At 33.6% G+C, this 26,226-nt stretch overlaps 2 protein-coding genes across 4 annotated transcripts; one reads left to right on the forward strand and one right to left on the reverse strand.

Moving 5' to 3' along the window:
• Window positions 1–40: 40 nt before the first annotated feature.
• LOC111377392 (formin-like protein 20) lies at window positions 41–3,798 on the forward strand. 2 transcript variants are annotated; one of them, XM_023000468.1, is made up of 6 exons: window positions 41–1,404; window positions 1,937–2,008; window positions 2,121–2,204; window positions 2,428–2,496; window positions 2,649–2,715; window positions 2,795–3,798. In XM_023000468.1, exons 1-6 carry the CDS (start codon window positions 1,378–1,380, stop codon window positions 2,944–2,946), a joined length of 471 nt encoding a protein of 156 aa, XP_022856236.1. In that variant the 5' UTR covers window positions 41–1,377; the 3' UTR covers window positions 2,947–3,798. The 2 variants fall into 2 exon arrangements, with proteins under 2 accessions (XP_022856236.1, XP_022856235.1); XM_023000467.1 differs by having other exon boundaries at window positions 45–1,404; window positions 2,088–2,204.
• A 920-nt stretch (window positions 3,799–4,718) lies between these two features.
• LOC111377391 (protein CASP) lies at window positions 4,719–25,456 on the reverse strand. 2 transcript variants are annotated; one of them, XM_023000466.1, is made up of 19 exons: window positions 25,174–25,456; window positions 24,533–24,643; window positions 24,134–24,312; window positions 18,836–18,985; window positions 18,013–18,101; window positions 17,607–17,716; window positions 17,387–17,481; window positions 15,452–15,504; window positions 14,437–14,602; window positions 11,028–11,120; window positions 10,074–10,202; window positions 9,753–9,872; window positions 8,012–8,092; window positions 7,021–7,128; window positions 6,710–6,853; window positions 6,532–6,633; window positions 5,968–6,047; window positions 5,207–5,299; window positions 4,730–5,098 (listed from the first exon to the last, which is right to left on the reverse strand). In XM_023000466.1, exons 1-19 carry the CDS (start codon window positions 25,265–25,267, stop codon window positions 5,041–5,043), a joined length of 2,055 nt encoding a protein of 684 aa, XP_022856234.1. In that variant the 5' UTR covers window positions 25,268–25,456; the 3' UTR covers window positions 4,730–5,040. The 2 variants fall into 2 exon arrangements, 1 of the variants encoding a protein (XP_022856234.1); XR_002699724.1 differs by lacking the exon at window positions 5,968–6,047 and having other exon boundaries at window positions 4,719–5,098.
• Between the last annotated feature and the right edge of the window lie 770 nt (window positions 25,457–26,226).

The following is a 26,226-nucleotide window of genomic DNA, read 5'->3' on the forward strand; positions in this document are numbered from 1 at the left end:
CTGTGTATCTGCATGCAGACGAGGAAATGAGATTTCTCCTATATTTAAAACATCAAACCAAATTTCTTCTTATTTTATTGATTTCAAAACATATTTTCTCTGAACTTGAGTCATATTCATCTAGTGACCCTATTGTTACAGCCATTAGGACAGAAACGTCTATAAAGGCGATAAGATAGTTAATTTGCTGTAACAAAATTGTGTACAGAAACTGTTGCAAACACCTACCATAGGTTTATATGCAGTTTCACAATAAACACCGGATTGGCAAACTCATTGATTCCAAAGAATATCGAAAACGGACTAATAAATTCGAAAGAAAGGAAAAAAAAACATGTAATATTTTTCTATAAATTTAATGAAGGCAAGACCACTGCAAACTGATGCCCGACATCGTGTAGACCTAATTCACAACTTCTAATTGAGATTACACCCTAAGTCCCTAAACTCCAACAAAATATGAATTAGACCCTAACAAACTAAATGAAATCATCATTAATAAATAAAATGCCCAAAATCGAATCAAGTCTTTCACACGCTTTTATGTATTGTGTTGGACTGCATCATTCTTCTCGGATTGAAGAAGCTTTGCCATCGAATCCTGCCACCTTTTTTCACCCATCTCGTTATTCTCGTATTGGTAGAAATTCACCTTCTCTTGAAAATCCAGCCGAAAGGATTGCTTTGATGTTTGTATAGTCTCTGGCAAAAGGAACATTGATGCCACTAACCGACAACACTGCAAGAATGATTAGACCTTTCGACATTTTATGTGTGTCATGAATTTTAATGGTGTATAATGATTGAACAAGGAATAATAAAACATAAAATCATAGGAAAATCTAAATCCTGCTGTCTCAATTTTGGATTTACTGACATTACTAGAGAACTCATCATGGATGGTTTTGATTGTTCACAACAATGTTATAATTGATTTATCGTAGGTAAATGAACGGAAATGTTCAGGGTGGATACAGATCCCCACCTACCTTTATCCTTTCTATTTTGCGTGTCCATTACATCTTAAGCTTTTGTCAGCAACATCTCTAAGATATTTTCACATGGAAAATTTTAATTTGCAGTCATCATTGACTATGGCATGCTTAATCTATGCTCTTTCTCATGTAAACATCATAGTCAACTCGAGAGCATAATACATGTTGCCCCAATTTATATCAAGATCTATGGGTGAATTATATTTGATATAAGTATTTCTTACCTGAACTAAAACTTGTAGTTCGATTTTGCTAGTGGCAGAAAGCAGTTTTAAGTTCATAATGCATCCAGATTTGAGAACTTTTTCCAACTCCAGGTTCTGCTGTTGGATTCAAGTTGGACAGTCTTTTAAAACTCTCTGATACTCGTGCTAACAACAAGATGACACTCATGCATTATCTTTGTAAGGTATAAACCCATCAGTTTTTCCTGTAGATTTTCGTTTTGTAATCTTTATGAGAAACTTATGGATTTTTAAAGTATTTGTTAAACAATTGTCAGCAGTTGTTATCAGCAATTTAAATTACAGAAAATCTTTAGCCCCCCTTTGGCCCCTATTAATTTTCATTCCATTACATTCTATTTTTCTCTCTCCTATTTTCAACCACACAATCTTCCATAAAATGATATTACACGTAAATCGAAAAAATTTTCTTCTTTTTCAACGACTTATTTTTCAAAAAAATACTATTCCACCCATTTTCATTTCTAAGAAATGGGGGGCCAAACGGGGGCTTAATATCTAGAAAATTTCATCACGGCCATTCTTCTCTAAATTATGTAATCAATAGTAGATTACAATAAAGTCTCTCCTTACCCAACTTCATGGGATTTGTTCATGACGTGTTGTGTGTACCATGGAAATCTGTGGATAAATAATATCAGATGTACGTAAAACGGAGATTGTTTGTGTCTGAATCACTTTCTTCTTGTTTCTCAGGTTCTTGCATCTAAGTCACCAGCTCTTTTAGACTTCCATGAAGATCTTGTTAACCTGGAAGCTGCCTCAAAGGTTTGGTATTTATCTTCCCATGGATGTGATAGTCTTTAGGTACTGTAATTGGTATGTATAGTGAAGGCTTGCTTTGCAGATACAATTGAAATTTTTAGCAGAAGAAATGCAGGCAATTATCAAGGGATTAGAAAAGGTAAAGCAGGAATTGGCTGCTTCAGAAAATGATGGTCTTGTATCTGAAATTTTTAGAAAGGTAATGTCTGGTATAATTTTTTTATTTTACTGTATATTTGATATTCCATACATATCATGTATTCAATCCATTTTATGGAATGAACACCGGAGCATATCAGATGTGCGTTCTGAAATGAACTGAACCGGTTTTAGTTGTTTATCTTGAAGGGCTGTCCCTCCCTTTTGTTCATTCCGAAGCATTTATTCCATCTCCTAACATGTGATTCACATTTTCCTCATAGACGCTAAATCAATTCATTGGTGTTGCTGAGATAGAGGTGGCCTCTGTTACAAATTTATATTCTGTTGTGGTAAGTTAGCACTGGATTCTCGTTTATTGTATTATATGGTGGCATTGGGGTTACTGACCAATGAAAATATTATCTTTCTTCCGATGTTTCTGTAAATTCTTAATGCATCTGTTCGGGTTAATTATGCAAATGATGTTTGTCATTGTTGGCAGGGACGAAATGCAGATGCACTGGCTCTATATTTTGGTGAAGATCCTGCCCGCTGCCCATTTGAGCAAGGTAATATGAATATTATAGTTTAGTTTTATGTCTGACCTTGATATTGAAAATTGTTGATCCAATTTTATAATTTATGCAGTTACCGCTACCCTCTCAAATTTTGTGAGGTTGTTTCGGAAAGCTCATGAAGAGAATGGTAAACAGGCTGAACTAGAAAAGAAGAAAGCTCAAAAGGAGGCTGAAATGGAGAATGCAAAGGGAATAAATCTATCAAAGGGTTCAAAGGACTGAGAATTGTTTTAATATTTTCTCAAGAATTCACGTTTCTTCCACAATGGTCAGCCCATGCGGTTTAAGACTGTTGACCAATGCACATTAGGTGACCAGCCACCTGCCTTGCATTCTGATGTAGTTCTTTAACTTTTGGGGAGTCTCAGAAGCTGGAGCAAGAGAACTAGCTGATGAAGCTTGAAAAACCTGAAAGTTTTGAAAGAGAGCAATTAAGGTATCAATGAGATGCTTTTCCGCTAGATGGAGGATGCAAAAAACTGACTTTTCATGTGCAGACCACCTGGTTTTACCATCTTAAAGCAGTTCTTATTGATGTTGGAGCTGGGATTTTCCTCAAATGATTTATCAGAGGTAGGCAGTGGATCCCTCTCTTGAACATTACAGGACCGAATTTTTTGATGCCCTAGGTTCTGTTTAGCAAATTTAGCATAAAGCATGGTGGTTTGGTTTGATTCGGCTTAAGCATCACCACCTATTCTGTGTATCAGCTTGCAAGAGGATATGTCGGAATTGTCAAGCAGATAACCAAAATGTACTATGAAACTTGTACAGAACTCAACCCTGTTTTCAGATGAAAGCTAATTCTTTTTGTTGTAACATAAGGAGAAAAGTTGGTCCCTTTCTGTAGTCATGTTTTGATGGGAACCCACGACATCTGTATAGAAGTAGAGGATTAAATAGAATGTAGAAAGTAGGTTCTGTTAGTGTAATAGTAATGAAATCCAGGTATAGGTTTAGGTTTCAAATATTCTGCTAAATTTTATTTTATTCAACTCATCATTTATTAAAAGAGGCATTTTTTCATCTCTCCTGTAATTTCGATACTCTTTTATAGTTGAGTTGGCATAAGAAGTCTCTTTCTTAGTTTCTTTTTGTTCTCTGTTGGTAGTGTTTTAATTGAATTTCTTTGTAAACAAACTGGATTAATGAAGCTTGATTGAAACGAGGGTTATATAGCAATGCATCTTCTTTCAGTTACAATCAGTCATCATTCAATGCCTGGTACTTGCACTAAAATTAAATTTCGATGCTACAGTTGATACCAAAGTGTTTATAGAATGTGCGTAATAGATAGATGGTATTAAAAACGCCCGTTCATTTAATTTCCACCAATATAGAATATTTAACTTATCTTACTCTGAAACATGTTCGAATAATTTTTTGAAAGTCATTTGTTTGGCTAAAAATGATTTTAGAAGTAAGCATAAACCCTACCAAACGGTCCTAAATAGTTGTCATTTTTCAAAATCATAATTGCTAATTAAGAAGGTAAGAGGTTCTTGCTACTAACCTCATTTGTTTCTCATTTTTTGAAAAATGAGAATGAAAAATATAATCGTTACGGGTCTCAGACAAGATATAGAAATTCAAATTTGATGACTTGATATGATGAATAACAATCATATTTTTCATTTTAATGAGGAAATAATGGGAACCCAATAAGGGCAAAATAAAACAAGAAAAACGTAAAGAACTGAAATAGAAATTTCACATTTTTCTTCTTTCATAGCTTCACAGGTCTACAATCACAAAGACGTGTTAAATTTGTAGTATTTAAGACCGTGGTGGTCATGACCACTACCCAAAAAAATAAAAAAGAACTGTGTTCTACAAAATATTGAACTAAATAATATCAATATTTATTATGCTGGTTAAATTTTAGTCTTATTGATTTTCTACTGCTTAAACAACATTTCTTTAATGGAAAAACCATAGCAACTTAGCAAGACATGCAAAAAAGGCATTCTGTCATTTTGTCAATCCAATTGCACTAATGAAAAGGTTGAGCTAATTTTTTTATATATATATGATAAGGATAAATCCAATCCAAATAATGTCAAGGAAGGTAAGAACCTCATATTGTTTACTTAGAGATAGTTCACAAGTTCAAAGAAATAATGCATTAAAACCAACAAATGAAATATTAGTCAAGTCCTCGCTGTTGTCTCCTCGTGACCAGCCTATTTACATAGTACAATGGATCAATAGCTTCAACACAGTACTCCATTTGTTAGTGTGTACAAACGCCTTCCACGAGCAACAATAAAAGGTCTTGAAGAAAGTTTCGGATTTGAAGAAATTACGAGACAATGACTATTGATGTGGAAGATCAATGGTTTTATCTCCAAGAAGGGTTTCCTCAGGACCATGGCTTCAAAAAAAAATAAAAAAAAAAATAAAAAATAAAAAAAGGTTAGTTAATTATCACTCCAAAAAGAGAAAAGGATATGTAGAAAGGAGTATTTTGATATGTTGTTACCTGAGGTAGCTTAAAGCCGACATCCTGTAGAGGCAGGTGAACACTAAAACGTGCAATCCAATGGTATAGAAAAACGCAAAGGTTCTAGCATACCTGAACCAGACCAGATTGTCATTTGATGCATTGCATCAACTAAGGCACAAGTTAACATTAGAGTTTTGTGTAGTAAAATATAGTAAATCAAGAAACAGCAATACTTGTATATGAAAGATAAGAAATTTGGAACTCACGTCTACAAAATGACTAATTTCAATTATTTAAAATAACAAAAATAAGTCTTAATTATATAGTAAGTGCATATTTAGGAGGGGCTCTTCAGGAACACGTCTGCTTTATGAGAATATGGTTAGAATGAATTGAATGGTTTAGCATTCTCTTTGTGCAAGAGAATGAATAATCTGTAATATTTGGTTTGCAAAGTTGAGAAGTAAAATTTTACAATCAGAATACAAGAGTAAGGCAGTGAAAAGAATGCTGAAATGAAGAAGAAAGAACAGAAAACATTAAATCACAGTGTAACTCAAGCTGGCACAACATGAATCTTGGGAGACTAGAATTAGGAGTAAATCAGGAAAAGAAGCTAGAGAACCACTTCGCTGTTTGCAAGCATAAGACACAAAAACCAGAATAGACGAGAAAGTACAGAATGGAAGGAAAAGAAGCAAAGGAATCACTTGACAAAAACCAAACTAATAAAGCAACCAGAATAGATTGAGCGCAACCATATTAAAATAAGGCCAAAAACTTTGGAAAAAGCATACTTGTTACCAAGAAGAAACCGCCCACTGCTGAGGGTAATTTTATCCCTCAATCCCAGTTCCTTGTACCTTTGATCTCTTTCCTATTTAACAATCAAACATCCCAAATAAAAAATGAAAAAGTTCAGGGTCCAATAACACTAAAAGGATAGCAACTAATGCAAAAAAGAAAAAGTATCTACACAACTTCACTTTTGTAGTGAAGCTAAGCGAAAAAATTGAAAGCAAACACGCATAACTTGGAGACGATAAATAAAGAAAAGTTACAATATCTCAAGGAAGGTTTTTGCTCAATAGAAAAGATACAAGCACCCAATTTGGAAGCATCATAAATATACAAGTGCATATGCTCACATATTTTTCAAAAAATAGTGCAATTAAAATGTCCGAACGTTCCAAATTCAAAGTGGTTTGTAGAGTGCAGCAACCTCATGTAACATTGAAATATCAGGAAAATAAAATAAAATAACATAGCAAATAAAACTATACTGTAAACCAGATTGACTAAAAAGGAAGTGACAAAATGGGAGAAAAACAAGTAAAAAATCAGCAAGAAATATTGGCCACCTTCTTTGAAAATGCTGCAAAGGGATTAATATCATCTTCATATATTTTCTTATACTTAGATTCCACATCAGAGCTAAAACCGCTTTCCAAGTCCTCAGCAAACTGAAAACAGTGAAACTTTCATGTTAATATAAATTTGAAGGGCATTATTTATATAAAATATACTGCAATTAAGCACCTTCTTTGATCCTCTGGAGATTACTTTCTCAGAATTGTAATCCTGAACATAGCGAATTTTTCCATAGAGTTTGACATTATCTGCTTTTGTTTTCTCAAGTTCAGATGTCAGCAGTCCAATCTTCTCCTTCAGCTGTCTTATTTCCTGTCATTTTTTTTTAAATGTTTGGCGACACAAATAAAACAGGGGATTAAACATGAGAATGGGCTGACTGCAATCATATCCTAGGTGCTATATGGCAAAAGAAGAGTATAAATACAGAAAAATATTAAAGAAAAGATCAAAGGTAACTCCTAATAAAAGACGCGAACCTCTTCAGTCTCCCGCAAGCGTGACCGAAAACGATCACGTTGATTGCAAATCACTTTCAGCATTGAGTTCTGATCTTGATCTGAAATAGCATGTTTTTGTTCTGCATTCTGTTTCAAGCAGAGTTCAGTCACTAAAATATATACTTCTTCAAACATAATTAGATATTGGCATCCACTTCGAACAAAATATATATTCTTCTTCAAAAAAGGCAACCTTAAATGAGGAAGCTTCATCGCAGGAGAGGAAGATGCATTAAAATCTTTAAAATGAAAAAAGAGAAGAAAAAAGAGGAGGATCTTTGAAAGGCATCCACCTTTAGTTGTAATATGGATCCCCAGTATCTTTTGCCATGTTTTATCTTTTTTTTCTGCACCATGATGTCTAAATCATTTCCTAAACAATTTCAATACCATTTCAACAATCAGGCATCTGAGAATTATCCTTCCCCATTTTGTTGGTTAAAATTGAAAATAAGTAGTGTATTATGAAAGTAGCTCTACCTTGGTGTCCAAATAAGTAACTTCTTATAGTTTTAAGTAAGAAAAAAGCAAATAATCATTTTTGGAAGTAAAAAGCTACTTAAAGTAAGTGCCAGTAACATTTAAGCTTAGACAGACAAGGTTTTCATCTCAATTGCAGCACAGATGACCTTGAATAGTACAACAGTCAACGGTTGCCTTCTGGCCAAAATAATATGGCTATTACCCACCACTTCTATATCTTAAGAAGGTTCCAAGATGAGAATACAAGGCATGAGATTATTATTAAGGAAAAATTCGAGTCATTGCCAAGTTGTGAGAATTATACTTCAAATTATTGAGATGTGAAGCTACGTAAGTCACGGGAAGGGAAACAACACAACTAAGCATTTCTATTTAATAAAAAGATCAGCAGATATCAGCAACAAAATTTTTTAACATACTTTGCAGCATTGTAGATTAAATTATTTGGAGATAAGAGTAGGGATAAGGAACCAAAAAAGAAACCAACCTCAGGTTGGTCTGAGCCTCCAGACTCTGACAGGTCCCAACCATCAAAGAGGGTGCCCTTTTTATCTTTTGAGCTGTAACCCTGCGTTATTGATACAGTTATTTTTAAACCAATATTCAAACAGTTTGCAAGTTTATTCCAATCCATATGTGAACAAAACCCACTTTTGGCATATTTCTACCAAAAAAAAAGAAAAAAGCTCAAAATAAATAGTCACTAATATTGTTAAGAAAAACACCATGACTGCCTAGAGCAGTTGAGCAGGCCTCACGTGAGACTTTCACTTAAACACCTCAAATCTTATGCATCAAGTGCCATTTGTCAAGGCTACGCCCACTGTTTAAAAATTTCGATTGAGGCTCGTGTCATAACAAAGCAAACAAAAAGGTATCAAGGCACTGATTTTGAGGCAGTTTGTGAAGTCCTGCACCTCATTTGAGTAAGGCACATGCCTCAAGGCTTGTGAGGCATGTGCTCTGTAATTCTCTAGCCCACTGCCCCACTAGCTATTACTAACACATTCAAAAATTGTCTTTCCTAATGAAACCTACTTAGGGATTAGTAGTCCGCTAAAGCACTAGTTACTTTTTATTACTTAATAGATTTTTCTTTCATTTTTTTTTAATTTTTTATTTTTTGGCACACTTTAAATTTGTTTTATTATCACTCCAAATATTGTTTATGATTTATCACATGCTTGTTTTTCATTTTAATAATTTTTTGACTTTTTTTTGGTTTATGATGAGGCTTACGCATTGTCTCACAAAGGAGACGCCCCAGTACAATTATGCCTTTTTAAACATTTCATGGCACGAGCTTTGGAGGCATAGGTACATTCACATTCATCTTGCCTTTTCCAGGCTTTACATTCTTGCAGAAGATTTTGGGCTGCCTTATTATAGCTTTGAACATTTTAAGGCCAGTGACAAGAAACTAACATATAATTTCACTAGTTTCTATCTTTTATATTTTTTCTTCTTATCTCTATGGGGAAGCAAGCAGAGGATGAAAAAAGAGGAATGGAAGGAAATGATAGTGAAACAGAAGATGATAGGAAAATCAAATATGCCAGCGATTCTCTAAAAGATCTTAATAATACAGATCATATGGAAGACATGTAGGCTTTTCTAGTTCTAGATATAGGTTACAATTTTCTTGCATGAATATATATTGGCGATGCGGCTAGATTTGAATGATATATGCATGTAGCCCTAGATAACAACTTAAGGTTTTAGATCAAATGATTTAATATCGTATCAGAACCCAAGTAGCTCAAACGAGCGATTTAATCAATCTATAAATCAAACTAGCAATTAGATTTCAAGATTGGTATTTTCAAACGAGTCATCATCTTGCGATAACATAAGGATTGAATCCCTAATCAGTTATATATTAAATAAATAACCAACATACATGGCTTGAGCTAATGTTGACCTTTTAGCATAAAACTCAAATGCTAAATAGACGATTTATTGTGTTCTACTTCATCGATCTATTTTATTTTCAACAGCAAGTTAGATTTGTTTTTGTTAGATATTAGTATAAAGAATTTTCAATATATTTTGTGGCTCAATATATGCATCCCATTTTTAATATTCATTGAACTTTTTATTGGTTTGTATTGAGACAAATGCCTCGAGGTAAAACGCCTAGTAGCCATTTGTACCTTTTTTTAACATTGGTTACTATGAACTAGCGGTCACTTCATGAAAAGAAAAAGGAAAAAGAAAATTGAACCAACCTTCTGTATATCATCTTCAAGCTTCTGTATTAGCTTTTGTTGATCATTGATCTTTGCTGTAAGTTCTTTGATCTTGAATTCGGCTGCTTCTAGAGAAGATGTCTTTTCAGCGAGTTTAACCTGACAGGAGAAGAAACACATTGTTCACCATAACACCCAGGTAGTTACTACAAAAAAATAAACACTCAATCTTAAAATTAGTACATGATTTAATCTTCGAAACTTTTTTCTTTTTTTTTTGAAATTGTTTCCCCGAATCTGATAGTTCATCACATATTTATACTATACTCGTGGAAGACAAACTGCATTAGGACATCATACCTTCAATTGTGTCAATTCATGCTCCATTTTTCGGTTCTTGTCTAGAAGTAAAGACTCCAGTTTGCTCATCTCTTCCCCACTAGTAGCTACTTCCCAATCTTCAGCCTCAATTGAATTATAGCCCACTGCCTATAAACATGAAAATGAAAAGTTAAACTAGAAAATAAACCAGAGTTCTTTTTATCAATAATTTCAACTTTCAGGGGATTTTTAAGGAGGAGGACTAAAAGTTTTAAACCTAAATCTATGATCGGAATTAGACGTAAATATTTGAACAAGGAATATTTTTAATCCATTCACTTTTACTCCGGCTGCTGATGGGATCTATTCATGCATCAAAAGAACAGAATTTTAGAGGATTTTTGAAGGATGAAAAATCTGCAATTAGAATAATATAGTAAAAAACGGAAACAAGCTTATCTGATGATCATTAACTTTTGACATCTAAAACTGAAGTTTCATGTTCTTAGACACTCAAATCTGTACCTGCATAGAATATCTATATACTAATTGCAGATTAAAAAAAGTCTACAAATTATATTTCTGCTTATTTTGGATGAATACATCACCTTTATAATTTTTTGGAGAGGTAGGAATATGTGACTCTCTCCATCTGTTTATAAAGTCAAATGCTATACATGTGCAAACACAAGTAACATGATGATTCGAACCCAATGATGCAAACAACTATGACTAGGAAAAAAATTCAGGAATCTTCTCTTTTGCACAAGAGGAACTTTGAACGTCAATTTTAAGAAAAAAAATGATTTTTAATAACTTGGTATAGGTATATCTCATTTATTTGCAGTCAAATGTAAAGCATGTAATAATCAAAAATCAACTTCAGCTTGTAACATGCACCCTCCATTTCACTCTTATCAAATTAAATATGATTTAAAATCGCTATAAAGCTAATTTTCTATTTTAACTGAAACACGTAAAAAATTTCACCACCTGCAAAATTTTTATTTTCTTCCGCAAATCATCGATTAATTTTTCCGTGGGCCTTCCCTGAAGCTCTTTCTTCATCTCATCAAGCTCGACTTCCTGTACATTTATAAACAAACAAGCAATGGGGGGAGAGAGATACACCCATTCTTAAACTGACCTAAATAATGAAACAAGTGAGTTGCTCTACCAAATTTCAGAAAGTAAATCTAAACATTCAGAAATATTGTGCTACAAAAAGAATATCACAGTATGTGTTTCAGAATCGATATTTAAAAGAAACAGTAATGACAATTTATAAATGGAATCATTACTGGTTAGCAGAAATGTTTTGAAAACAGGCAAAAAAAAATGCGAGAAGAAGGGTTATTTATGAAATATAGAAGTAGATTCTAACATTCGCCTAAGCTACTAACAACTAACTTGAAGAAGATGCCAAGAGGATCAGATTTGCTTGAGACAGATGAAATTCTAAGTCAGTTAGCCAAATATGAAAGCCAAGAGAGTGTATTAATTTGAAACTAATGGAATCCTAAGCAAAATATGATGAGGTTATTAAAAAATACCACCTGAAAGGGCTCATACTGTAAATAGTTGGTCTTAAACAGGGTTTCTAGGGTTGACAAGAACACGATAAGGCTCAAGCCATATTTGGCAGATAGTTGGAATTAGATAGAATGTCTGAATAAATCAAACAAATGCTTCAAAAACATAAAAAGAAATTGCATTAGACTCTTTATGATCATTACTTTGTAAGCGTTTCTATCTTGCAGATCATTTCTAATTTTCTCAACATACCATGTCCGAAGGGCTATAATATCAACCAATGAGGTCTTACCCTCAGTAAGCTCAAATATCATGCTTCATGGACTATTAATTCTCGCACGCAAGCAGAATACAAGCAGAGCTATTTCCATGAAGATTTCGTTGTGATTGAATATTGTTAAGATACTATCAATATTAAAATTACGGCTTTGAAGCCTCCAAAAGGCAATCCAGAATAGGGTGGAGCAGCACTAATTTATCACAGCAAGAGGCATGAATGAGTCAAAGCAGAAGCTTCAAAGAGTTAATTATCATTGACGATTGTCATTTGTTTTATCTTGATGCTATACTTGGCCAAAAGGAAGTGATTGAACAGCAAGGATACGAAGCTTTGGCCTCAGTGACTCGTGAACAAAAATTGAAGGTGCTCACAATTTCATATTCTAATTCTTCTATTAATAAACTCCACGCACTTGCAGAAATCAAGTAAGTGAAATGAGAAGACTGAGTTATCAAGAAATGCAATTCTCTGTAATAAGAACAGACTATTTAGACCCCTCAAGTTGTTGCATGCCTGAAGAAAGCATAATGAATAATTTGATTTTTATGTTGAAGCCAAAGTTTTGGACGAGAAAGTATTCATCATCTCAAAGCTATCACCATCAAGTTTCTGATTATGAACAAGCCTTATGATCAGTGAAGTGATCCTTCTTTACTTCTTCGATATATAAACAAGATTCAAAAGTTCCAGCCAAAAGAACTATCATCTGAAAGATAAATTGTTTACTATATTATTTTTTTGATAGGTAATCAAATAATTTTATTAATGAAAGAATAATACAAAGGGAGTGTATTATCAATTTAAACAAAAAATAAACAACATGAAATTAGGCAATCCTTCTATAGGATTAGTAGCCGCAGCATAAAATCAAACATACAAAGTCAGATAAAACAATTCTCTAATCTGCTCTATCGTCCGTGTTTGATCTTCAAAACATCGGCTGTTACTTTTTCTTCGCACACCATACAATACATCCCGAAATAAGAACCCAAACAAGCTTATTATCCTTATCACGAAGTTTTCTCTTCCATGCTCGCAACACCTCCTCTATGCGCCTAGGCAACACCTAATCTATATGTTGAGAAGCCAGAATACAATTCCACAACCAACAAACAACATCACAATGAATAAATAAGTGATCAATTGTCTCTCCATCCCTCTTACACATATAACACCACTCAATAACATTAAAATCTTTTCTTTGAAGATTATTCGCCGTTAACACCTATCCATTCACAACCTTCCACAATAAAAATGTCATCTGTGAAGGCAATTTACATTGCCACACCATCTTCCACGTGAATGAACTCCCCACAGGTCCCAATAGGGATTTAAAATAAGTGCGAACTGAAAAAATACCATTCCGTGAATCTCCACCTACTGCAATCACTCTCTCCTATCAGGATGTGCACCTCATGCAAAGAGGTAAAAAGCCATTGCTCACTACATTACGATATTTCAAAACGTCAGGACCATATCTCAAGATGGGGGAATGTTGAAAGTGTTTGGAGCAAACATGATAACGCTTAGATGGGAAATTATGCAATCATGTTAATAGAGGTGATGGAATTTTATTATCTAGGAATTGCAATGTTCTAAGAGTCAAAGGGATTTAGGTTCCAAGTAATGGCAGGAGATTCATTATTTCAAGTTTCAATAGCCCATGAAGTCTTAAATCAGTATATTAGGAACCAACATAGTCGAGGAGTAAAAGCATTTTTGAGAAGTGTTTATAAACGGTTTCAGTTATAAATAGATAGAAATGAAGGCTGATAAGTGGTAGTACTCGTGGATCCTTCGAAATGTGTAGATAAAAAGTCTTATAGTTATATAAAAATTTTATAAACATGAGCCAAACATAGGCTTAGTAAAGAGTTGGTTAATGACATAGTGTGCTAATATTTTGTCAGGGGTACTAATAGGTTATTCCTATGTTCATCCTCTCAATTTGCAGAACTTTGTACCAGCATCCATCTTCCTAAAAGAGGTCCATTTAGGTCCCTATCACATGCCAATCTATTGATATTCAAGTTCATAACTCTCATGTCCTCAAAACTCCAAAACTTGTAGAAGTACAGTTCTCTGTTAATGAGTACAATTCACAGCCTCCGAGCAGCACCTTAGCAGACTTGATTTTTCATCTTGGAGTCTTCCAATACCAAGCCTTAATTCATTGCAACCTTTTCCATAACACCTTTTGGCCACCCACCTTTTTGAAGCTGCCTCACTCAATTTTTATACAGATCTCTACACGCAATTTGCGCACTGGGGGGGATGGAAAGGGCCCTTCTTCACCTTCCACTAAGCTGCACAGGAAAGGCACAAACCCAATCCCAAGGAACAGTAAAGCTTCGTAGGGTCTTGCTGAGGTAACATCAAATAATATTGTAATAAACAATTGAATTCTCAACAAACAAGATACATCTTTCAGAGAACAAAATCTATAGAGAAATAATCCACATCAGGCAAAACAAAACAAAAATATAACATAATCATATTATGCTGAAGGAAAAATAAAAAGGAACGCATCATTTCACACTTTCCCGCATGAATAATTGTTGCATTAATCTAGAAAATGAGAGAAAATACCTTCTCATTGAGCATAGCTTTAAACTTCTTCATCTCATTCATATGATTTTCCCGCTCATTCAGTAAGGTGGTTTCTATGTTATGAAGTTCCATATTCAATTCAGATATCACCTTTTCCTTTGCACTCAGAGAATTTTCGAGGATGGTATTGGAATCCAAGCTATCACTGCAGCAAAAGCAACTAAATTTTAAGCAAAGCATGAAAGTTAATACCAACAGATGTCCGAATGGTTAAATCAGAAGCAAAAAATCCCAAAAGCTGGTGCTCTGTTGAAAAAGAAAAGAAGAAGCAAAATATGATTAAAATGAATTACAGCCATATATTATAATCCTTCCATTAAATATTGATGAAATGGTTTGGTTTGGTTCAATTTTCACTGTACAGGGCAGAATGAGAAAAGACTTTTCCAACTGAACTTAGAAACCACTGCCCCCATAGCTTTGTCAATTTCATCTTCTGTGTACTTCTAAACAAAAGTTTGATGAGGAAAAAGAGTTACAATTTTTTCAAACAGATCTCCAAACCTCAGTAAATCATGCTTTCTGCTCCAAGTTTGATGCATGCTCTAATCTCACCAATTATGGGTAGCAATTAAAAACAATAATGTGTACTGCAGCTTCCGCTCTTAAATAGACAATTTATGAAGCCAATTAAAATCCTAACTATTTCTCGTCTCTCTTAACTGCAGGTTCACATAATAAATTTTAGACTGCATCTACACAGAGAAAACTGTAAAGAGGACATGTGCAACTATCATACTTAATCAGCATAATCGACCTTCAGTGACACAGAACATCTCAGGCTGTAAAACCACGTACAAGATTTAAATGCTCACATTTCCAGTAGTCGCTCTTAGCGAAGAAGTTATGCACTTCCTTTTGGTTATATATTAATAAATAGCTTCACCAGAAATTTAAAACCAAGTTAATTGAATTTAGATTATTAGTCTGAGTGAGACAGAGAATAGGGAAAGGAGAAAATCATTTGCCCCATTCTATATCCAGAAAGATGCACCTTTTATGTCCATTCTCTTCATTCACTGATTGTAACTGGGAACGTAAAAGACCCTGTGCAGGAAGGCAACCAAAACTTGTCAACTGATTACATCGATTTTAAAGCATAGGAACAAATTCAGACAGATATATTCTGAAAGATACATACCAGACAATTAGGAGACAAGTTAAAATAAGAAATTATGCTTAACAAATCTATCCTAGAGAGGTTATACAGTACTAAGATTTTTGGCAAACTTTATAAATCAATATATAAATGTCAAACTTCATTTTTAACCACAGATTCCAATAGACCCAAAAGTTTTATCCACTTATTCACCACTCATTTCTATCTATTTATAAATTAAACAGTTAATATATTCTTTCCAAATGCAAGCTAAATTACCCACTGGCCACCACCTGGCTAGATTGGTTTTATACAACAGTCACTTATTTGATTGACCTAGTAAGAGAATCATGAAAATCTGGGAGAGAAGAATTTCTTTCTCAAAGGGAAGTTAAAATGGTGAGCTTGCATTGAACCATCTACCATCACAAAAGTATTGTTCCCAGGAAAAAGAGGGGAGCTCAATTAAGCAATCTGGCACTTCGATGAATGGAAAAATGTATGCGTTCAATAGAAACTTATGAGTTAGTACATGACAGTATCGTTCTCAAGAATTTAGTAGGTTATGCATCATAAGAACAAAATATTTAGACAAATAGATTGAGTAATATGCTAAGACTATCAAACTGCTCCAAGAGAAGACCAATTTCCCAAGAATTAAGAACTGGTGAGTACGCAGAAATCTTGCATTTAAAATTGATTTCATTCAAATGGAAGAAAACCTAGAATGGTCAACAAAGAAAAAATCATTCAGCTTTTCCAAGAATTAATTGATAGGAAATTTAAAAGTTTAAATAACTCAATATTTTGGATAGGGTGTAGGATTTTAAAAGGCTAAGCTTTTGTTTGGTTGGGATTAAAACCATATTTTTTTTAGCAGATTTTAATAAAAGTTGATGAAATGTATGGTTAAAAAATTGTAGATCCCATCAAATATGTGGTTGAAATTAAATGTTGACTTTGATTAAGATTAAGCCATTGTTTGAGCTCCATTTTTTTATTTTTTTTTATTTTTTAGGGTATTAGATTTTGAAATAGTGATTTTTTGGAGAATGTATAATTATAAAGTAAGGAAAATTCGGGATTTACGTGTAAAATTATTATATTGAAAAAATGAATGGTTGAAAATGAGTTTTGGGAATGGGACTCAAATAAGGGCTGAATCTTGATTTTAATCCACCCCCCTCCCCCAAAAAAATAAAATAAAATTTGAGGCTAAATATATATATCCTTATAAATGAGTAACATACAACCATTACACACCATGAAGAACATATTATTGCTTCATAATGGCAAAATAAATTCTGTTGAAAGAACTGTGCACTGCTTAAACAATTTGTTCAGCAAAGATAGGTCCAGGCAACAGTAGCAAATTGAGAAAATGCGCATCTCAAGGCGTGCATCAATAAATAATGTAGGATAGCATGTTGAGCAGTTAATATCATAGGATCTATCTTGTCCAAATTTATCCTCGATTGACTGCTGTCATAAATTTCTCAAATTACACAATTTTTTCTTTATTTTCTGTAGGACAAAGGAATGATTTTGTCTGCTTAAAACTGAAAAGACGTCACAAGGAGTTCTATAATTAAATCTAGATTTATGCAGCACATATCAGGCTACTGAGAATAAATCTTTAAGTTTTAATTATTACAAATAATAAAACCGGCAAAAACTCAAACTCCTAGAAGATTAACTAATTGCAGGTCCAAACACCTACCAAGAACCTCAACCCTTTGTGTATTATAGTCAAAAGAGCTAGCAAACAGCAGAAGCCACAAATTATATCAGAATATTACTCTTTACATGAACTTAAAAAGGTTGACACACCTTCTCCCTCTCAAGACTTAGAAGAAGAGTTTGAGCACGTTCAACTTCATCCATTAAAAGATTCACCTCTGATTGCTTTGTTGCTCTCTCCTCCTCTGAGATTATAGAATCAAAGCAAGTTTCACGACAACAAAATACAACGGTATATGTCACATGAAGACTGAACTGTTACATATTGTCGTGGATGTAATGCATATAAAAAATCAGATAGCACTATAACCTGATTGGGCACGAAGCTCAAACATCTGGTTCTGGGCCAGTTCATGTAGTTTTTGCATGGCAGAAACACTTTCTTGAGCTTGGCGTAATTGATCTTGCAACATCCGTTCCCTGCATCAATACAAGCACCATGGTATGTAATTCGTGTACTGAGGAACGGTACATGATATAGAGCATATTTGGGTGGGCTTATGCCTACTGTCCAGATAAGCCCCAAATAAGCCAATTTCTTGGCTTATTTTCTAGAAATAAGCCCACCAAACGAGATCATAACCTAATTCTTGCTTTCTTTTTGCTGTTTGGGTGGAAAGGAGATTGTCAGGTACATTACATTGTGGACATGACATGTGTAATAATGAAACAGTAGTAATAGCAAATGCCCAATCAATTCACCAGGAAACTAATACCTTTCTTTTAAAACCTCCATCGTCTTCTGGTTCTCCTCCGCTAAATTGCGTTGCTTAATCTCCAAAATTTCTTTCACTTTTTCCTCCATCTTAATTCATATCAAACAAAATACACACATCAAAGCAGCATTAAAAAAATTTACCATAGTTTGTGTCACTCATTTATATTTAGTAAATTGCAAGTATTATGTTGTAACTTAAAATTCCTAATCGGTGAGGAAAAATATCTTCAAAATATGAGATAGACAAGTTAACCAAGCGACTAGAGATAGAGCAAGTGATTGTAAAAGCAGACATAACATTTAAATGGGTGACTGTAATCCAGCTTAGCACCACAAAGATTCACCATAGTTCATCCTCCGAACTGGCATGCAATTCCTTCCTTTGCCAGGTGGATTCTACAGGATAACTCGTGGGTTTCTTTTGTTCAAAGGGTTGATTAAGCTGTACCAATCACAATTAAACTAGTATCATTTGATTACAAGGGCTAAGAATCCTTAGATAAACAAGAATGGAATTAGAATTCCATTCCTCTCCTAATTCCAGAGTTATATGAAACATAAAAGTATCTATTGATTGTACTCATTCCACTTCCAAACTGATTTCCAAGCCCAGACAAAAATTTTCGATCAATACATTCTTAAACAACCTTTCAGTTCTCATTAATTTCATGATTTTCTTTGTCTAAGAACTTCGAAAAACAAATGATGTTAATCAAGCTAGCGGATTCAGCTAACTGAAGCCAGGCACACATGCCTGCAAGTATAGCTGCTAAAAGCAAAAGCCAAAGAAAAAACGGTGAAACCCTCATGAAGATAATAACCTGTTGTTCCAACTGGCGGCACCGCTCTTCAAGCCTTCTTATTGTTGCCTGTTGATTTTTCAGATGAGTTGCCTCTGTGCGGAATTCCTCAAGCTCAACCTTCATCTTTCGGTTCTCAGACTCTAACTCAGACAATTTGGAATCCTTCTCCTGAACACAAATTAGATAAACACAGCTAGTAACTTCGGTATTTTTTTCGCATATATTCTTGATCATAACGGGCGTAAATGATAAACAACAATTTGCAGTAATAAAACATAAATTTTGGCATTTTCTATATGCATATATATTTTGGCATTTATTCTTAATTTTGCTCAGGCATTCCAACATTGTATTTTAAGAATTTTGATAGTTTGTGTATTATAGTTGGTATCATGTTGCATCTCAATACTTGCATCAGAATATGTGGTACTTAAAGAATAGGATTATGATGAAAAATTAAAAACAACGATTCAAATTGATTTGCATATTTGCATCTCTCTTTTTTTATAATATGAAACATGATTTCATCAATCAAACGATGAAGGTACATACATGAGAACAAGGAGTCCTCTAACAATATTAGAAAAAGAAAAAAAATAATAAAAATAAAAAATAAAATAAAATCAAGAATGTGCCACATTCTTCCAACCAAGAACAGCAAAAGATAAAAGGTATTTCCTTAAACTTCTTAAAAGTAAAAGCCCATAAAGAAGCCTAGATTTCATTCTCTTCCGTAACTGTAAATCACCTAGGAGATGTTCTTTTCTTCAAAATTTTGTCCAAACTACCGAAAGAATGAACTTTTACAACAGACCTGCATTCTCAAACTTCATCCATGCAGAAAAACTATTTCAAGCAACATCTTTCAAGAAAAAAGTTTCCACAAATTATCGGGGAGTGCTCCTAAATGAACCCTTATTTCTTTAACCTGTTATTCTCAGTAGCCCATTGCTAACAATTGCAAGAAAAATTTGTTCATAATTGGTCCCTAGAGTCCACCTTAAATTTCTTGTTATGGATTTTGGAATAACTTGAAAACATTATATAGACATTGCTTCAAAAATGATACTGCTGGTTTGGCAGGGGACTACCATATCCTATCCTTATTATAAGTAAAATCTAACGATCAATGGGCATTTATCGCACAAACTTAACATAATTTCAAGTATTTAGGGATATGGAGAAGCCCAGAAAAGAAAACAGAGATGGTCACTTGTGGCTCAGCCCAAATTCTTGCCGTGTGATATGCAAACTAGGATCATATGTAGTCAACATTGAAAAGAAAGCATAGCCAACTTTCATAAAACTAAATTCCTATGAAGCATGGGCATAGACAAGCCAACACGTGATTTTTAGAAACTAAGACATGGAGAGATGGGGACGAGTTAATATAGGCAGTACAAAATTAGTTTTTTTTATTCTTTATTTCTTCAATAAAAATTAATATAATATTCATTTCTAGTGGGATGTACGGTCTTCCCTCTCTCATTTTTTCATCTATTTGAAACTCACTTCTTCATAATGATAGAAGGTTACAACCTTTCTTAATAAAAATAATAATTCACATGGAATGAAGAATTTTATGAACATATAAATTAATATAATACTCATAAAAGAAAGACCATAAAGTTTTTCCTTCTACACACTATCCCGTAGTTAAGAACCTATTAACACGCCTTTGAAATTTTCAATTTATACATCATTGTTGCTAATAAGAAATTTCACTCTCTAATCCAATTTACGCATTAAGATTCTCCATAAGTTCCCTCTTCTCCTTTTCACCTTTCTCTCCCTCTTACCCACTATTTTCCAGTTCCAACCTCCTGCCTCTTTTACAATCCCATGTAGTCTCCCTCCCCCTCATTCGCAGTGTAGTCTCCCTTACCTTAACCATATATGGCTCTCTGATGTTCAGACTCTTCAAAATGGACAAAGTACCCATGTCAACATGACATGGGTATGTCACATGTGTCAGATCTCTAAATTTCAATCGGACACTTCTTACTTCTTCTTTTTTTCTTTCATTTTTTTCTCCCTTTCTATTTTTCTTTTCCGGATCTGCTCTCTGTACACCTAGCACTGCCGCCAAGAGGGTGGAAGAAGGCGACGGTGCTAGATTTTCCCTTCTTTTTCTTCTTTCTTTTTTCTTTCCCTTCTCTACTTCTTTTTCCTTCTTCCCCTCTGTATTGATAGTTTAGGATTTTCTTTATATAAGATGAAAATGGATTCCATTCAATGCTACTTAGTGTTCCACTAAGTTCAAATTGCAATGAAGTCCTTCATTTTCCATTTTATGTAATATTTAGTAATTAACTTCCCATAATTAATAAAAGAACTCAAAATTCTATTTTATTCGTCTTTCCATTATTCAATACTCATTTCCTTCTTTGTAAACAATTATTTTGGTCTATTTAAAATGACATCTTAGATTAGTAAAAAAATTGAAATTTCAAAGACGTACCCATGTGTCAGAGTTCGAAATTTGGAAGCTTTTTAGTCATATCGTAATGTCATACATTTTAAAAAATAATATATCCGACACTTAGAGGGTGTTTGGTGGGATTAAAATTAGATTTTTTAGTAAACTGTGATAAAAAAATTTAAATATGTAGTTGAAAAGTTGTGGAACCAATGAAAAATGTGGTTAATATTGATTATTTGACTTTGACTAAGATTAAAATAAAATTTTAATCCAAATCAAACAAACTCTTAGATACATACCCGTAACCGAATCCGAACATAATAGATCTGGCCATCCCTTCCTCCCCATTTGGGCTCCCATTGCGTAGATCTCTCTCCACTATTAGATTTCAATATATCAAATTGTTCATATTATGTTTGGAAAAACTTCTTTGCTCTAAAGTTATGATTTCTCTTAATTTTTCTTATAAATGTGTTGGAGGTGAGTTGGCAGCATGTCCATTGCATGCCTGAAATAAAAAAATAATAAAATAATAAAAAATAAAAAGTGAGGACATGCCAGGTGGGTGTCTGGACTTGTTTGGCGTCCTTGGTCTGACACATGGGACACTGAAATTCCAGCCCCTGTTGATATGTCTATGCTTCAATGATAAATATAAACTGAGAGATGCACAAGTAATATTGTCAACTGTTGTCACTTCACCAAAACACTACAATGCTCACCTAATATCTAAAAGATTAACGCTAATATAAAACTGGTAACTCTAAGTGGCCTATATGAACCTCAAAAGTGAGCTACAGGCTAAAAAGTATAGCTACGCGCATGATGAGATTGTGATTCAAAATTTTAAAAAGCAATATCATCCAATATCTCCACATAAGGAGTTTATAGTCCTCGAATTTAGCACTCAAGTAGGAACAGGTTAATAATTTCTTCAGAGCAAAAGGCAAGTTCAATCACTTCTCGTGATGATAAAGGTATAGTACATGTCATGACATTCAGAAAAATAACCAGTACTCTAAAGGAAAGACCAAAAATGAGAAGCTAATACTTACTGCAATTGAAGCAAGAACTGGGTAAGGATCTGGTGCTTCATAAAGTTTCTGGTAAATGTTAAGAAAAGCATTTTCTCCAAATTTTGCTCTCTTGGTAAGATTATCAACCTCTTCTTGGTAACCCTTAAGTAACGAGTTGAACAAGCTCAACTTTTCTTCATTTGCAGCCTTCTTGAAGTCTATTAACAGATGAAAAACAAAATTGCTGACAACGTGATTAGGTTGATGAATATGGTCACCACAAATAAATGGTGTATTCATAATTTCTTACAATTTAGGAAGATTATAAATCTGCAAATTATGAAGAGTTAGGACAATGTTGAAAATCTGAAAATTCTGAAAATTATGAAATGTCAGAGTGGTGAAGAACAATGTGCTAGGGAATAGTAGAAATAATACCTCTAGTGCTTTCTGCAAGCTTCCGGCGATTTTTCTGGCTGTTTTCCTGATTTTCTGCAATCCTAAGCCCTTGTTCATCGAGGACGCTCCGTTCCCTCTCTAAATCAAAATCTGTAATAAAATATAGATATGTTGTTGATTTGAATCCATCATTTTCTGTTTTAGAATTAAAAATTACCTGTATTACCTTATATCTTAACGCACTATGTCTTGTACAAGAGAGAGTTTTTTTTTTTTTTTTTTTTTTTTTTTTAATTGTAATATTTAGTAATTAACTTCCCATAATTAATAAAAGAACTCAAAATTCTATTTTATTCGTCTTTCCATTATTCAATACTCATTTCCTTCTTTGTAAACAATTATTTTGGTCTATTTAAAATGACATCTTAGATTAGTAAAAAAATTGAAATTTCAAAGACGTACCCATGTGTCAGAGTTCGAAATTTGGAAGCTTTTTAGTCATATCGTAATGTCATACATTTTAAAAAATAATATATCCGACACTTAGAGGGTGTTTGGTGGGATTAAAATTAGATTTTTTAGTAAACTGTGATAAAAAAATTTAAATATGTAGTTGAAAAGTTGTGGAACCAATGAAAAATGTGGTTAATATTGATTATTTGACTTTGACTAAGATTAAAATAAAATTTTAATCCAAATCAAACAAACTCTTAGATACATACCCGTAACCGAATCCGAACATAATAGATCTGGCCATCCCTTCCTCCCCATTTGGGCTCCCATTGCCTAGATCTCTCTCCACTATTAGATTTCAATATATCAAATTGTTCATATTATGTTTGGAAAAACTTCTTTGCTCTAAAGTTATGATTTCTCTTAATTTTTCTTATAAATGTGTTGGAGGTGAGTTGGCAGCATGTCCATTGCATGCCTGAAATAAAAAAAATAATAAAATAATAAAAAATAAAAAGTGAGGACATGCCAGGTGGGTGTCTGGACTTGTTTGGCGTCCTTGGTCTGACACATGGGACACTGAAATTCCAGCCCCTGTTGATATGTCTATGCTTCAATGATAAATATAAACTGAGAGATGCACAAGTAATATTGTCAACTGTTGTCACTTCACCAAAACACTACAATGCTCACCTAATATCTAAAAGATTAACGCTAATATAAAACTGGTAACTCTAAGTGGCCTATATGAACCTCAAAAGTGAGCTACAGGCTAAAAAGTATAGCTACGCGCATGATGAGATTGTGATTCAAAATTTTAAAAAGCAATATCATCCAATATCTCCACATAAGGAGTTTATAGTCCTCGAATTTAGCACTCAAGTAGGAACAGGTTAATAATTTCTTCAGAGCAAAAGGCAAGTTCAATCACTTCTCGTGATGATAAAGGTATAGTACATGTCATGACATTCAGAAAAATAACCAGTACTCTAAAGGAAAGACCAAAAATGAGAAGCTAATACTTACTGCAATTGAAGCAAGAACTGGGTAAGGATCTGGTGCTTCATAAAGTTTCTGGTAAATGTTAAGAAAAGCATTTTCTCCAAATTTTGCTCTCTTGGTAAGATTATCAACCTCTTCTTGGTAACCCTTAAGTAACGAGTTGAACAAGCTCAACTTTTCTTCATTTGCAGCCTTCTTGAAGTCTATTAACAGATGAAAAACAAAATTGCTGACAACGTGATTAGGTTGATGAATATGGTCACCACAAATAAATGGTGTATTCATAATTTCTTACAATTTAGGAAGATTATAAATCTGCAAATTATGAAGAGTTAGGACAATGTTGAAAATCTGAAAATTCTGAAAATTATGAAATGTCAGAGTGGTGAAGAACAATGTGCTAGGGAATAGTAGAAATAATACCTCTAGTGCTTTCTGCAAGCTTCCGGCGATTTTTCTGGCTGTTTTCCTGATTTTCTGCAATCCTAAGCCCTTGTTCATCGAGGACGCTCCGTTCCCTCTCTAAATCAAAATCTGTAATAAAATATAGATATGTTGTTGATTTGAATCCATCATTTTCTGTTTTAGAATTAAAAATTACCTGTATTACCTTATATCTTAACGCACTATGTCTTGTACAAGAGAAAGTTTTTTTTTTTTTTTTTTTTTTTGATAAGTAATCAAGTAATTTTATTTATAGCACTGGATCGAAAAACACCAAAAAATGGCCCCAACTGAGACCTGTTGCCCAACCTTTAAGCAAATCCCGACAAAATACATCCTTCACTAGTAATATTTAATAATTCAAATAAGATACTTCATTTAGTTCAACAGCAACACCGCAGAGCATACTTTCACTAATGTTAATTGCAGGAAAAAAGAGAGAATAAAACTACAAGATTATAAACTAAACGACACCGAAAATTCACCTAGCAATCACGTTTAATAATGCTTAAAACACGGGAAAATCATAACTAAAACAGATAAAAACATTACCTGAACAATGATAAGAATTAAAAATGGGAAATCTTACGAAATTTCAAAATAAAAGTGAGTAATTCTACCTTTCCAGAAGGTAGCGACGGCAGGAACTGGAGTGGAAGACGACGAAGAATTCGAAATGTCTCTTTCCGATCCTCCTCCTTGCGACGCCTCCATTGATGATCTCACTACACGACCGACCCTCCACCTCTACTTCGATTCACTATGTATGTATAAACAAAAATCAGATGCTCAATCCAATCCCCCAGGAATTCGTAATTGTAATTTAATTGCTACAGAGGATTTTCTGGGTTTGATGGATCTGGATTCTTGATCGAGTACATTTTACCCTTCATTAAATTGAGTGCTATATAAGATTTTTAATCATTTTATATTGATTTAAATTTTATTTGATGCTATTAGATTTTGTTGGTCACTTTTTTAAAAATTTATTTTTAATCATATATAATTTTAATAAAAAATTTCGAACATAAACTTAATTTTTATTTTTTATTTTTTAACTACTTGTTTTCTAAAAACAACAATTTACAAAATCTATTTTCGAAAATATAGTGTTTACCAATTCTTTCAATGAAAATATTTTGAGATTATTTTTCGATTGTATTGAAATTTTTGCGGTGTCTTATACAATTATAGAACTAATCTTCTTTTTATTTTTATTTTTCGAAAAACTCATTTAGGAATTGTTTCAATGCTCACCGAACTTTGGGTAACGTCACTTCCACTCACCGAACTTTAACTTGCATTAGATCACTCACCAAACTTTACAACGTTGCACTCCATTCCTCACCCATGCTAATCCCCTCACTAACTGTGCATAGGTGAATGACGAAACCAACATGTGGCCGTTAAATGCCAACATGGATTTAGGGTTACACAAATTCTCGAATTAAAAAAAGAAATTGAAACCTTCCCATTTATTTTTGCCGTCCCATTCATTCATTCTCCTCCCCAGATGTTAACTCTAAACCCCAAATCCATCTATTCAAATCAAACCCCAATTCCAAATTTGTAAACAATTGCGACCCGTATATTAACAATCCAGCACTTTTCGACGACCAAGCCATCCCAACGAAGCTTGGATTCGTGAAGAGAGGGTGTTGAAACCGATAACA

Source organism: Olea europaea, unplaced genomic scaffold (assembly GCF_002742605.1).
Source record: "Olea europaea var. sylvestris unplaced genomic scaffold, O_europaea_v1 scaffold1650, whole genome shotgun sequence".
Lineage (NCBI taxonomy): Eukaryota > Viridiplantae > Streptophyta > Magnoliopsida > Lamiales > Oleaceae > Olea > Olea europaea.